The sequence below is a fragment of the Marmota marmota genome, unplaced genomic scaffold, assembly GCF_001458135.2.
Source record: "Marmota marmota marmota unplaced genomic scaffold, marMar, whole genome shotgun sequence".
NCBI classification, from domain to species: Eukaryota; Metazoa; Chordata; class Mammalia; order Rodentia; family Sciuridae; genus Marmota; species Marmota marmota.
In genome coordinates, this window is record NW_026000168.1 from 18,267,129 (window position 1) to 18,281,565 (window position 14,437).

At 59.7% G+C, this 14,437-nt stretch overlaps 1 protein-coding gene across 1 annotated transcript in view; it reads left to right on the forward strand.

Annotated features, from left to right (window-relative positions):
* The window catches only part of Aldh1l1 (aldehyde dehydrogenase 1 family member L1), a 31,135-nt gene extending 17,474 nt beyond the window's left edge, over positions 1 to 13,661 (forward strand). The window contains exons 10-19 of the mRNA XM_048786974.1: positions 230 to 300; positions 2,509 to 2,614; positions 3,482 to 3,569; positions 5,457 to 5,550; positions 8,480 to 8,579; positions 9,655 to 9,753; positions 10,247 to 10,412; positions 11,143 to 11,248; positions 12,646 to 12,845; positions 13,396 to 13,661. Of these exons, the coding sequence (XP_048642931.1) occupies positions 230 to 300; positions 2,509 to 2,614; positions 3,482 to 3,569; positions 5,457 to 5,550; positions 8,480 to 8,579; positions 9,655 to 9,753; positions 10,247 to 10,412; positions 11,143 to 11,248; positions 12,646 to 12,845; positions 13,396 to 13,451 (1,086 nt within the window). The 3' untranslated portion in view covers positions 13,452 to 13,661. The remainder of the gene's footprint in view (positions 1 to 229; positions 301 to 2,508; positions 2,615 to 3,481; positions 3,570 to 5,456; positions 5,551 to 8,479; positions 8,580 to 9,654; positions 9,754 to 10,246; positions 10,413 to 11,142; positions 11,249 to 12,645; positions 12,846 to 13,395) is intronic.
* The last annotated feature ends 776 nt before the right edge of the window (positions 13,662 to 14,437 follow it).

Here is a 14,437-nt window from a genome sequence, read left to right on the forward strand (position 1 = left end):
AGGAGGAGGAGGAGGAGCAGGAGGAGGAGGAGGAGCAGGAGGAGGAGGGGAGGAAGAGGAGGAGGAGGAGGAGAAATTAGACCAGTGATCTCAGGGGTCCTGGGGCAGGTGTGGTCTGGAGGCTCTGGGCCCCTACCCGGCTGCAGAGGGGGAAATCAGGACTCAGACGACACCCTGTAGGAGCTGGTGTCCCCCACCCTGTCCCCAGTGACACCTCTTCTTCTTCCAGGGCGCCACTATCCCCATCAACCAGGCCAGGCCCAACCGGAACCTGACCTTGACCAAGAAGGAGCCTGTCGGGTGAGTCCCTGCCCTGGGTGAGGGGTGGCCACGCTGCCACTGCTCGGGCACTGCTCAGGTGTCCCGCGGGGCATCCCCAGCCCCGCTGTCCCGTCCTGTCTGACCACACGGTGCAGGGACAGCACCGTAGCAGGCCTCGGGCGTTCCGTCTAATGCCCACAGTGATCCTGAGGTCCTGGTGGCAAATGGGGTTCCCTCCAAAAAGTCCATCTACAAAGGGTGTGATGGGATCCTTGTGTGTGCAAATTAGAAAGTTCTGGAAAAACAGCTGCATAGGGGTTCTTGAGAGGAGGAGAGAAGGTCTCTAATGATCAGAGAGGCTGCTCCGGAGGAAGCCTGGGGAGGGAGCAGCTCCCATGGGGACCAGGGAGCAGGGACTCCACTCTCCAGGCACAAACAGAGACCCCAAGCCACAGCCCCAGGGCCACCTCCTCCCCACACCCCACCTGCCTCCAGGGACCACCAGGGGACCCCCCAGGGAGCCATGCACTGCTGGGGTTCAGGCCTCACACCCCCTCAGTCCTCCTCTGGACCTTCCTGTGCCACCTCCCACGGGGGCTCTGGGGACACTCACAGCCAGACCCCCTTACCCTGCTGACCCACGTGCCAGTCATCCCTGCAAGCAACCCCAGAGACAAACTCGGAAGTGCACTTCACCAATTTTCTAAGAATCTCTCAGCCCAGTCGAGGTGACAACCAAGGTTTGTCATCACGATTGTCCGAGGACAGAAGGTGACATCGAAATCAGCCTGACCCCCAAGGACCTTGGAAACACAAAACTGGCCATGCAGTACCTCATGTTAACACCAGAGGGCTCCAAAGCCACGGTAGACAGAAGGGCGAGTTGGCCATCAGTCAGTCCAACTCGGCAATGACCATTCAGGACGCCTTTCAGTCGCCGTGAATGACACACGCATAGAAGCGGGTTCCCTCAAGAGGCCACACACTGGCCTTGACATCCAGCAGAGCCAGAGGGTTTCTTTTCACTGCACAATTCCAGTACCAGGGGTGTCAACCTTTTCCCTGAATGGCAGGTATGAGTTTGCTCACGCTGCTGTAACAAACTGCCACAGACGAGGTGTCTTCATCAACAGCTGCTGGCTCACAGTTCTGGCAGCAGGACATCTGTGATCAAGGTGTCTGCAAGGCTGTTTCCTTCTGAGGCCTGGGAGGGAGCATCTGTCCCAGGCCTCTCCTGACTTATGTGTTGGACGGTTCTCCGTTACTGTGACAAAATACCTGAGATAATCCACTTGATAAGGGAGAAGACTGACTCTGGCTCACGGTTGCGGAAGGATCAGTCCTTTGCCTTGGGCCGGTGGCAGCGGTGTATCATGGCGGGAGCTTACAGCAGAAGAGGCCTGTTCATGGCAACCTGGAAGAAAGGAGGAGAGAGAGGAAGGAGCTGGGATCCCAAGTCCCCTTGAAGGATGTACCCTTGATGGTCGCCTTCCTCCCATTAGGAGGGCTCCCACAGGGTTCAGCACCCCAGGCCACACCACAGGCTGGGAGCCCAGCCTTTGACACACAGCTGTGTCCTTGCCCACGTGGACTCCCCCGAGTGCCTCAATAAGGAGGCCAGCGTCTTTGCAATATGGGCCTTCTCTAATTCCTCCTGAGGTTCTGGGGATGAAGACAGACTTCAACTTGTGAATTCGAGGGGACACAATTCCCTTCCTAACTGGGGGACTCTTCTGACTGGCTCTCTTCTTTCAAGACCCCCCCTCCAATAAGCCTTTTTTAAAATATTTTATTTAGAGGCAGGGTCTCACCAATTTTCTCAGGGCCTCCCTAAGTTGCTGAGGCTGGCCTCCAACTTGCAATCCTCCTGCCTCAGCCTCCCGAGTTGCTGGGATGACGGGCGGGCGCCACCATGCCCACCTGGCTAGACCTCCTGGCTTTTTGTTCTCACTCGTACATGGCCACGGTCCCCTCTCCCATTGTCTGTGTCCCTGGACTGCTCTCATCAGAATCTGATCAGGGTCCCCTACCATGGTGGGCAGTAGGAGGAAGGACTGCCACCACGGTCACTCTCGGTACTGAATCCAGGTGAGAAAAGGCAGGTGTGACTGTCTCCAGGACTCTCCGTGCCTTTGGGGGCAGCCTGGCTTTGACAGTGGAGGTCAGGCCCTGGGAGAGGAGGAGGGGGTCAGCAGGTCCCCTCTGGGCTGAGACAAGAGAGGAAGGCCCAATTCTCTGGTGCGGCAGGGTCTGCGGTATCATCATCCCCTGGAACTACCCCCTGATGATGTTGTCCTGGAAGACGGCTGCCTGCCTGGCCGCTGGGAACACGGTGGTCATCAAGCCTGCCCAGGTGAGCTGCTCAGGCCCTTGCTACGCTGTTGAGGCTGGCCTCTAACTCGAGATCCTCCTGCCTCAGCCTCCCGAGCCTCTGGGATGATAGATGGTCACCATGGCTCCTGGCTTGACCAGGAATTTGCAGAAACAGAAGAGGAGCAATTTGTGGGGGGAAAACTGCTTCCATTTTGATTTCCACAATTTCCACACCTGGGGCCATAGTCAGAGTTACACAGAAGCTCAGAAGGCAGGGGCTGCTGGGACTTCAGTGGGCAGCGGTCACCTCCCTGGACAGCCTCGACTCCACCCTAAAGTTGGCAGTTCTCAGAGGAGGAGGCTGAGGGACCGGGGTCGGGGCGTTCTGGAAGGCAAGCCGGAGGCTTCTGGGGATGGGGACAGTTGGACTCCTGAGGGGCTTAGTGTCAACAGAGGAGAAAAGAACACAGCACTGGACGGTCCAGGCTTGGCCAAGTGGCCACAGCCCTGCTGGGATGAGCCAGGATGCCAGAGGTTGGCAGACCCCTGTTCCCACCTGAGGTGTAAGGAAGGCCGTCTGGATTGGCCGTGCCCCTGTGGTTGACCACGAATGTGGCTTCCCCGGGAACTTCCTGGCGCCCCAATCCACGGTGCCCCCTGCTTACAACTGGAGCCGCTGGGAGACAGAGACAGAGAGGGAAGGCTAATCCCAGGGGCTCGGGAGGCTGAGGCAGGAGGATCACAAGTTGGAGGCCAGCCTCAGCAACTCAGCGAGACCCTGTCTCTAAATAAAATATAAAAAGGGCTGGGGATGGGGCTCGGTGGTTAAGCACCCCTGGGTTCAATCCCCAGTACTATTAAAAAAACAAAACCCTCTTGTCCGGGTCTTCTTCCCTGTCCCCTGCAGGTGACCCCGCTCACAGCCTTGAAGTTTGCGGAGTTGACATTGAAGGCCGGCATTCCCAAGGGCGTGATCAACATCCTCCCCGGATCTGGTGAGGGCTTCAGACAGGGGCAGGGCTGGGGCTCCAGGCGGCCAGAGCAGGGCCAACTGGATAATGTGTCCTTCGAGGGCAGAGTGGCCTGGGGGACGCAGTGCAGAGCTCAGCCAGAGGGAGGGAGGCCTGCTCCTCGGGGAGCGACCTGCACCTGGAAGGACTTCCATTCTCAGACACCTTCACGTCCTTGGTCCAGCTTTGGCCGGGCTGTTTGTTTTCGGATTAAGGTTGACGAGTCCTTTGTCCTTCCTAGGGACCCGTCCTCTGTCCGATAAATCTTTGCAAATATTTTGTCCCCCCAAACTACACCCGAACGAGGGCGGAGAGGTAGGACGGAACTCATACCAAAGTCATTTGTAGGACTTTGACTTGCTCTAAAGGGAGTTGGCGAGGGTCTCCATCCACACCTGCCCACCCGGGATCTTCGCGGGTCCAGAAGGAGGGATCGGGCCACCCGAGGAGCCCAAGGACTGGGCAGTTCACGGGATGGGGAAGACAAGTGTCCAGAGTGACCTCCCCCTCTGTGTGGAGAGCCGTGACGTGGATCATGGTCCTCTGATTGCCTGGTGGCTGCGTGGCTCTGGGAACTCCCTGGGTAAAGGTGCAGATCGAGATTGCCCCGTTGCTATGGTGACACCCACCCCAGACAGGCTCCAATGCAAAGGCATAGAGCTGTGTCAGTCTGGACCCTCAGCTCAGGCACCAGCTCCTGGGGAGAGAGGATTCTGAGCATAACAAGATGGCCCCCGTGTCTCGCCAATCCTGCGTCCTTCAGATGGCCGCTTTGAAGGAACTTTCCCACAAATAGCCTTTGGTGAAACCTCTATGACCAGAGCTGGCCCTGGTCACGGCTCCTCCGTCAGGGGGCGATGTCCGACCTGGCCCCAGCTTTTTCTCTCTCTGTGTGTCTGTTTGTCTCTTCTCAATCCCTCCATGGCCTCTTGTCACTGGTGCCCAAACAGGGACATGAAGAGGTCCGTGGCGCCCCCGCTTAACTGGCCGCCAGGAGAGGCTGTCCACCTGCCGGGGGGAGCAGGGTCAGGGACGATTGACAGCTCAAGTTGAAACATGTCAGATCCGAGAGGCTCTCAGATATCCAGGCCCAGGAGCCGAGCAGGCAGAGGGGGACAAGGGACGCCGGATTCCAGAGGAGCTCGGCCAGAGATACAGACTGCGGGGATGACTGATCCAGAGATGGCGTTCGAAGGCCTGGCGGAGTCACAGAGGGGGCTGTGACCTGCAGGACGGAGCCAGGGCGCTGGACAGGCCAAGAAGATGGACGAGGGGCAGTCAGAGAGGTGGAGCAGAACAGGAGGGCACAGGTGGACAGGGAGGAAGGGTTGGAAGCCGCGTCGGGAAAGGGCCTCGAGAGGAGTCTTGGCTGAGTTTGGAAAGTCCACCTTGGAGTCTCACTGCCGCCGCGCAGTACAGAGGGACTGGGCAGCTGGTGGGCAGCTGTGTGCTGGGCTCAGCACAGAACTGGGAGGCCGAGGGGCATGGGACAGGGACAGGAGTGACTTGGTTCCGTGGCAGAGGCTGGAAGTCCCAGGTCAAGGTGGTGGCACGTGGGTTCTCTCTGAGGTCTCGCTGCTTGGCTTGTGGCTGCTGTCCCTCTGTGGGCGTCTGTGTCCCAATCCCCTTTGCTCTGAAGGACACCAGTCCCACTGGGATGGGGCCCACCCTAGTGACCTCATTTACTCCTTGGAAGTCCCCGTCTCCAGAGAGTCACCTTCAGAAGTGCTGAGGTTGGGACTTCCGATTCTGGACCCAGGGGGACACAGTTGAGCCCACACCAGGGAGCAGGGGTGTGCACCTGCTGCCAGGGCTGGGCTTATTCCCGGCACCATGAGGTCCACTGTGACCCTCCTGCTCACCCGCCCACAGGCTCGCTGGTCGGCCAGCGGCTCGCAGACCATCCCGACGTGAGGAAAATCGGATTCACGGGCTCCACGGAGGTGGGAAAGCACATCATGAAGAGGTAAGGGTTGGGCTGGGCGGAGGGGGCGGCCCCGGCGGCCACGGCACCCGGGTGTAGCTGATGCTGTTGTGTGAGCGGGAGGCTATGCTTGTCTTCACTATAAGAATTCCCTTTTTTTAAAAAAAATTTGTTCTTTGTAAGTGTCCCTGACAGCCGTGTGCATTTTGACATGTCCCACCTACATGGGGTGTGACGTCCCATTCCTGTGGTTGGACCTGCTGTGGGGTGTGCCTGGTCGTGGGTTCCTCTGTGAACATGGGAAAGGGACGTCCATTCATTCCCCTGTCTCTCCCAGTCCCCTCCCCTCCCTCCCCGCCATTCCCCTGCGTCTCATCCAATGCACTTCTGTTCTCCCCTCTCCCTATTGTGGGTCAGCATCCACACATCAGAGAGGACATTTGGTCTTTGAGTTGGGGGGGTTGGCTTATTTCACTTAGCATGATCGTCTCCAGCTCCGTCCATTGACAGGCATATACCATCATTTCACTCTTCTTCATGACTGAGTAATATTCCATTGCATACCTATACCGCATTTCCTTTATCCGTTCATCTGTTGAAGGGCATCCAGGTGCTGCTTTTTGAGCTTTGGGGTGCACAGCCGACCCCAGTGGCCATGTTTAATGCCGATGCTGGCCCAGTGGGTCTGTCCCCGTCCAGCCCTTGGGAGGCCTGTGGGGCTGCCCTATAGAAGCCACTCTGACCAGTAGTGTCCTGGCCCCATGCTGTCCCATGGGAGGCCACCGCCCCCCCCACACACACTGAAAACGAATCTCTGGGCTTGGCTTTTGGCATCTTCAGTTTGAGTGACGGGCAGCAGCCCGGGAACTGGGCCCTGCTGAGCGCTCTGCCTGTGGCCTCTGGTTTCTTCCCCCTTTTTCTGTCTCTGTTTTAGGGGGTCCCAGGGGAACTCCAGGGTGGTCTGGAGAAGAGCCACTCTTGGATCACAGTAGAGTCCCCTCACCGCCCCTCTCTGATCAGAATGACTTTCTTTCTCTTTGGGACGCATCTACAGCAGACTGGTCCCGGGCAGCCTGGTTGTCTCCCAGTGGGGACAGCGTCCAGCTGCAGCAGGACACAGTGACTGCCCCTGACCTCCCCATCCCCCTGCCTTCGGCTCAGTGGCTGACGAGTCAGGTTCCCGGGGTCAGGAGAGGCTGGCACCGGGGCCATGACACGGCACGGCGATGGTGTCTGGCCAGCAACAGAAGCCACCAGGAGGGACAGCAGGTCACTGACCTCCCGACTCACAAGCCAGCCTCTGATGTGAGGACATCAAGGTCAAATCCCAGTGCACAATTTCAAGTGCAGAGAGAAGGCTCGGGAAAGGTCCGCTCTTGGAACCTTCCAGAAGGAGATTTCTTTTTTGGTACCAGGGATTGAACCCAGGGGTATTTGACCCCTCAGCCCCGTCCACAGCCCCGTTCTGTATGTTATTTAGACACAGGGTCTCCCTGAATTGCTCAGGGCCTCGCTGTTGCTGAGGCTGGCCTCCAACTTGCGATCCTCCTGCCTCAGCCTCCTGAGCCGCTGGGATGACAGGTGTGCACACTGCACCTGGCCAGGCCTGGTCCAGTTTACTGAATGCGCACTGGACAGCAGCGTCTTTGAGGTGGTGCCCAGCTTCTCTGGGTACCATCCCTACAAAGTTGAGATGCCCAAGCCCCCATGGCCTCTGCAGTCCTGCCAACTGGGGGATGATTCTGTGTCTTATTTATTCGTTCAGCATTTATGGAGCACCAGCTGTATGCAAGGCAGAGTGCCTAATAGGAACCAGACAAGTGTCTGCCTGTCCCAGAGAGCCTCGTGCTCCGGCAGGTGGATGAGTTCTGAACGGAAAGAAACAACCCAGTGGGTACCGGGCAGAGCAATGAGCAGACGTTTCACAGAGGAAGAAATACGACCAGCCAACAGACGTATGGAAAAGTGTCCCACATCTCCAGCCATCAGAGAAGTGCCAATCAATCAGAACTGCACTGAGATCCCACCTCACTCCTGCCAGGGTGGCGAGTGTCAAGAATACAAGTGACAATAAGTGTGGGTGAGGATGTGGCTGGGGGGCTGCACCTTGGTGAACCACTCTGGAAAGCAGGATGGAGATTCCTCAGAAAACTTGGAATGGAACCACCATTGGACCCGGCTGTCCCACTCCTCTGTCTGTACCCAAAGGACTTAAAAGCAGCACGCTACAGGGACACAGCCCCATCAGTGTTTATAGCAGCTCAGTTCACAGCCACTGAGCTACGGAGAAACCAACCTAGACGCCCTTCAACAGATGAACGGATAATGAAAAGCGAGTTACATATACACAGTGGAATATTACACAGCCATAAAGAAGAATGAGGTGACGGCACTTTGCTGGTAACTGGATGGATCTGGAGGCTGTCGTGCTGAGTGAAATAAGCCAGTCCCCAAGCGTCACAGGCTGAATGTTCTGACATGCGGATGCCGACTCACCATGAGGGGAGGGGTGGGGGCCGGGGAAGGATGGAGGTCCTTTGGATCTGGCAGAGGAGAGGGAGGGAAGGGGAGGGGCAGGACACAGGGGTGGGAAGGGCAGAAGAATGAATCGGGCATCACTACCCTAAGTGCACGTCTGGTCACACAACTGGTGTGAGCTGACACCAAAGTACGACCAGAGGACGCGAAGCCACACCCTGTCTGTGTACCATGTGCCAAAATGCATCCTGCAGTCACGGATGACTCTTTGGAGCAAATTTTTTAAGCTAATCAATCTGGAAGGTGGGGGGACGGCGAGGGCAAAGGCCCGGTGGCTGAGCGCTCGGGTGTTGGGGACAGGAAGGTGGGGACGTGGGGCACGGGGCAGGCGTGGGCCAGGTTTCTGGAGCCCAGCAGGCACGGGCCTGCCCCGTCCCCTTGGCCCGGGGCCTGGTGTTCCCGGGCGCCGACCCCAGTGCCCTGTCGCTTCCAGTTGCGCCCTAAGTAACGTGAAGAAGGTGTCCCTGGAGCTGGGCGGGAAGTCACCGCTCATCATCTTCGCCGACTGCGACCTCAGCAAGGCCGTGCAGATGGTGAGGGCTGGGCTAGGCGGGGACGATGGGGGGACTGGGGACAGGGAGGGGCCACGGGCAGGGGGCACCTGGGAGGGGAGGTGTCTCAGCTTCTTTGCTGCTGTGACCAGGAGACCCCACAAGAGCAATCGGGGGACAGTGGACGTGGGGCTCAGGGTGTCCACAGACGGTGGCCCTACTCCTGGGCCGAGGGGAGGCAGGACATCATGGAGGAAGACTGTGGGGAGGGAGCAGCTCCCACGGGGACCAGGGAGCAGGGACTCCACTCTCCAGGGACAAATAGAGACCCCAAGCCATGGCCCCAGGGCCACCTCCTCCCCCACACCCCAACTGGGGCCACCAGGGGACCCCAGGGAGCCATTCCCTGCCAGGGTTCAGGCCTCACACCCCCTCACTCCTCCTCTGGACCTTCCTGTGTCACCTCCCAGGGGGGCTCTGGGGATATGTCACAGCCACAGCAGGATAGCCAGTCACTTGCCCTGGTGACCTGTCAGTCCTAGGATCTCAGCCCCTGTCCCAGGCCCCGTGCTGCGGGGTCCTGCAGGGTCCCGAGCGGGGCTGTGGCTGTGACACACGGCAGGTCCCCTTAGGGACACTTCACCCTAGAGGCCAGCAGCGGCTGACAGATCAGCACAGGAGCAGGAGGACAGGGCAGGAGGGGACAAAGAAGCGGGGCCAGAACCATCCCTCATGGGTCAGAGCAGCAAAAGTCCCTAAGCTGCAGGCACCCAGAGTCCCCAGGCTGTTGACGGGCTTGTCCCCATATAGGAACGCAGGAGGTCCCTCCAGGACACGGCTGCCCTCTCCAGGCTGCCATGGACCCCAATGTGCTCTCGGGAGTGGACACCCAGCTGCGCTCAGGGCTTTGAGGTCCACCCCTGGACCATGCACTACTAATAGTGTCACCTGCGACCTCGGGGTCCTGGCCTCCTTTCCTGCCCTCGCAAGGCAAACTCCCTCGGTCCCCCTAACCAGGCCTGGCCCCAGGAGAAGAGTGTGACCCAGGCACACGTCCACTTGACAGGGGCTGGGGACAGGAGCCCGGAGGTGGCTGTAACCGCTGTCCCCTCCACAGGGCATGAGCTCCGTCTTCTTCAACAAGGGGGAGAACTGCATCGCGGCCGGGAGGCTCTTTGTGGAGGACTCGATCCACGACCAGTTTGTGAGGAGGGTGGTGAGTGCTGGCCCAGGGTCTCAGGCTGCTGGCTCACGTGGCCCTGGGCGGGGCTGAGAGGCGGGGAGGCCGGGACAGGCTCCCGTCACAGATCGCCATCCACCTGGGTCAGGGGACCTGTAAGGCAGGAGCCGTGAGCCTCCATAGGTTTTTACTGGTTCAGCAAGAAATGGTCCCCAGACTGGAAATGATGTGACCCAAACAGGCCTGTGGGCTGGGGGTGTCCTCAGGGGTAGGTGCAGGCCCTTGGTTCAATCTCTCCTAACACCCCCCAAAAAAATAAAAAAGACAGAAAATAGTAGCCGGGTGTAACGGCCCACACTTTCATCCCAGCACCTCGGGAGGCTGAGGCAGGAGGATCGCAAGTTGGAGGCCAGCCTCAACCACTTAGCAAGGCCCTGAGCCACTCAGCGAGACACTGAGTTGGGGACTGGGGACGGTCCTCCTCCTCAGGGAGGAGCAAAGCCTGATCTGACCCGAGAACTTTCCGCAGGTGGAGGAGGTGGGGAAGATGAAGATCGGCAACCCCCTGAACAGAGACACGGACCACGGGCCACAGAACCACCAGGCGCACCTCAACAAGCTGCGAGAGTACTGTCAGCGAGGCGTGAGGGAAGGGGCCACGCTGGTCTGTGGCGGGAACCAGGTCCCTCGGCCAGGTGGGTCGGCGCTCCCGGGGCCACCAAGGCAGCTGGTACCATGGCCTCCGATTTCTGGCTGGGATAGAACTTGGGGAACACGGGTGGCCAGGGACCTGCACAGCTAGACTTCAGGCCCATCTGATACCTTGACTGGGGGGGAGGGCTTATCTGTTTGGGCACCTGTCAGACCCAGGTACGGGACTGGCAAGGTGAGGACCTCAGAACTGAACACGTCAGGGCTGGCGTTCATCCATATTGGAACTAGAAGCCGGGCGCGGTGGCGCACGCCTGTCCTCCCAGCACCTCGGGAGGCTGAGGCAGGAGGATCGCAAGTTGGAGGCCAGCCTCAGCCACTTACAAAAAAGCCGCATGCCCTGTCACAGACTTAGGTTACAAAGACAAAGCAAATGTACGACAGTGGCCTGTGACAGTCACGTGCAGGTCCTTGTCTCAGCTTTGGCCCTGGGGGTCACTTGGTTCAAGACTGAGCTCCATCAGACCCCAGCCCTGTGGCCTGTGGCCTCATTCTCCTAAGCAGCATTTGGTGCACAGGGCGGTAAGGACCGGGACACGCCCGGCTGCAGAGGTGGGGTCTGTTCCCTGGGCGCCAGGACATTGGGCTTCTGGGTTGGGATGTCTGCCCAGTACCTGGCCTGACCCAGGCGCTGCCTGGCAAGGGTGGAGAGGCCAGGCCACAGGGCAGGGGGATGGCGCCCTCCCGCGTGCCACAGGCCTCTGTCCCTCGCAGGCTTCTTCTTCGAGCCGACGGTGTTCACGGACGTGGAGGACCACATGTTCATAGCCAAGGAGGAATCCTTCGGGCCCATCATGGTCATCTCCCGGTTTGCCGACGGGTAGGGGCGCCTCTCAGGGCCGAGCCTTGCTGTGGGTGACGGGGTCTTTGAATGAGCTCTGGGAGGTGGTCCCCAGGGGCCAGAAGGAATTGGGGGACACAGGCTGAGCTGCCTGCAGAGGCTCCTCCCACCACCAGGGGCGCTGGTCCCCCAGGGAGCAGGTGACCTCAAGTCCCCTCCCATCCTGTCCCCTCCCTGTGTTCCCTGGGTCTGTTTCCTGCGGCCTGATGGGTTTTGTTTTGGGGTGAGACCACCCAAAACGGAGGGGCTTCAGAGAGCAGCACGAGTGTGCTGCGTTTGTGAATCTGCAGTTTGCTTCGGGTTGGGGAGGGCCGGTCACCTCTGCTGGGAGTGGCCGTGCTAACCTGGGCTCAGGACCTCGCTCACCGAAGGATCGCTCCCCAGCACGGCAGCCTCCAGGCTGAGGTCCCAACCCCCAATTCCCATAGATCCCAGCTGCATGTGCAAGGATCCTTAGGATCTGACTCGAGAATCTCCAGATCATGCCTTCTGCCATGTTCTATTGGTCAAGCAGTCAGCAAAGCCGGCCTCTTGTGATGAGAAAGCAGGGTGGCTGGGAGGCTGAGGCAGGAGGATCGCAAGTTGGAGGCCAGCCTCAGCCCCTCATGAGGCCCTGAGCCACTCACGGAGACCCTGTCTCTAAGTAGAATATTCAAAAGGGCTGGGGACGGAATGGGGCTCAGAGGTTTAAGTGCCCCTGAGTTCAATCCCTGGTACCAAAAAAAAAAAAAAATCTGATTTCTATTGAATGTCTGATGCCTCCAGTGGCCACATGTGCCTTCCTACCTGGGATGGGCTCCTCTTCTGCCCTAGGACCCCTGGTGTCGACCATGTGACTATCTCTGGTCTCCTTCCCTCCCTTTGTCCTTCCCAGGACGGGGTCTCTATGTTGCCCAGGCTGGTCTCAAACTCTTAGGCCCTAGCGATCCTCCCATCTCAGCCTCCGGTGGCCTGGACAGCAGTACTGTCACCACGCCTGGCTCCTCTTTCCTATTCTACTCTGCCCCCTGCAGCCTGGCTTTAACCCTGGCCCATTTTTGGTGGGGGGGACTGGGGACTGAACGCAGGGGCACTGGACCCCTGGGCCCCACCCCAGCCCACTTTTGAAATTTATTTAGAGGCAGGGTCTCACTGAGCTGCTGAGGGCCTCACTTTTGCTGAGGCTGGTTTTGAACTTGTGATCCTCCTGCCTCAGCCTCCCGAGCGGCTGGGAGGACAGGCGTGGCCAATGCGCCCGGCCAACCCTGGCCCACTTCTCCTTTCATGTGCAGCAGGGAGCGTGGAGTGGGCCTCGCTGCCCTGGGAAGGAGGGGATCCTAGGTCAGGGCGGAGCCCCTGTGACCCTCCCTCAGGGAGTACTTGGCCTTTTCCCATAGGGACATGGATGGCGTGCTGTCTCGGGCTAACGCCACGGAATTTGGCCTGGCCTCTGGTGTCTTCACCCGGGACATCAACAAGGCCCTGTATGTCAGTGACAAGCTGGCGGCTGGGACCGTGTTCGTGAACACGTACAACAAGACCGACGTGGCCGCCCCCTTTGGAGGATTCAAGCAGTCTGGATTTGGCAAGGACCTGGGTAATTTCACCTGCCGGAAGGCTGTTTTCATTTATTCACTCAACAAACACTTGCAAAGGCCCGACCTGGGCCACGTGATAGGGTACCTCAGTGTAGCGAGATGGTGGTGAGGTCACTGCTTCTTCCTGGGAGGGAGGCAGCCTAGAAAGGGGGCGAGAAAGGCACCTTGTAGAGCAGATGCAGCCCCGGGCAGGGGCCTGAGAAGACCTGGGCGGCCAGGAGGGGTTGACCCTAAGAACAGGGGCCGTGTTCAGGGCACAGGGCTCAGAGAGGCCACAGGGTTGGTGTGGGCAGAGGCTGGAAGACAGCAGGCCTGAAAGGCAGGCAGGCAGGCTGGGCCGGACCTCGGGGGACCACAGGGGCCACTTAGAGACTCAGGCCTCACCCACTCATTACCCAGGACATCCGGGGTAAGGCGAGGGGCCTCCCCGGGCACCTGCTTCTCATCCTCTAGTGCAGGCAGCCAGCCTCACGCCCCAGCCACTTACGCTTGTGCATCCCCCACGACAGTGGGTGGCCGTGTGGCCCAGCAGCCTGTGGTGTCTTGCAGGAGAGGCGGCCCTGAATGAGTACCTGCGGGTCAAGACGGTGACTTTTGAATACTGAACATTAGTGGCCTTCAGAAGGATGACCTGTCCTTGCAGCACACCTTGTCACCTTGACCTGCCTTCCCTAGGGAGGCCAGCTCAGCCTCCCTCCCAGATAGGGAGCCTCCTACTTGGCTGCGGGAAGTCCCCAAGCCAGCTCCCGACCAATCACAGTGGCCCTTGGCCGAGGGGGCGGGGCCCGCGAGGCTAATAAATGTCAGTAGAGGCAGCCTGCACCTTCTCTGTGTCCACTTGGGCTACTGGGCGACCTGGGGAGTCACCCTGAGGCGTGGGTGTGGTCAGCTCAGGCTCCCAGACTGGTGCTGAGATGGAGTCAGGGGTGCAAGAGCTTCGGGGTGACGCTGGGAAACGTGCCCAGGAGGAAGCGGGGCTGCAGAAGTGCCCTGTGCTGGGGAACAGCTCCGGTGCTCGGCCAGGACCCCGCGGCCCTGCCCACCGCGCACCTAGGACCCCGCGGACCCCCGCCCACCCACTCACTGGGGACAGTAAGGCCTAGGGTGACACCTGTCTTTGGCTCCTCGCGTGTTGGGCGTCGGTCCCGGTTTCCCTGAGGCCCAGGGTGCTCCTTGCATGGGGAGCCCTGGGCTCTCCAGCTGCACCCATCCTGCGGGTCCCCAGCACCAACGCCCCTGCCCCTGGGGCCTGCCTCTCATAGCCGTCTCCTCGGCACCCCTGCCCGACACCCCCGGTTCCTCCTTGTGTCCACGCGTCCCCGAAGGTCCCTCTGTCCTTCCCAGGCTGCTGGCCCTGCTGGGCACGGCCAGTGCCTCCCTAGGAGCAGTTCAGCCCCTCGTGTAGCTCGCTGCCCTGCAGCCCACGTCTTCGCCAAGCCCCACGTGGCCTTTCTCTCCTTAAAATTACTCCCGGAAAGAGAAAGATCTTTAAAAAAGGAAGTGGACTTTGACGAAAGCCGGCTTTGGGGGTGTGGGGACCACCGCGGAGGCCTCAGCCCCGCGGCTAGAGTTCTCCCTTTGGGTAGCGCCG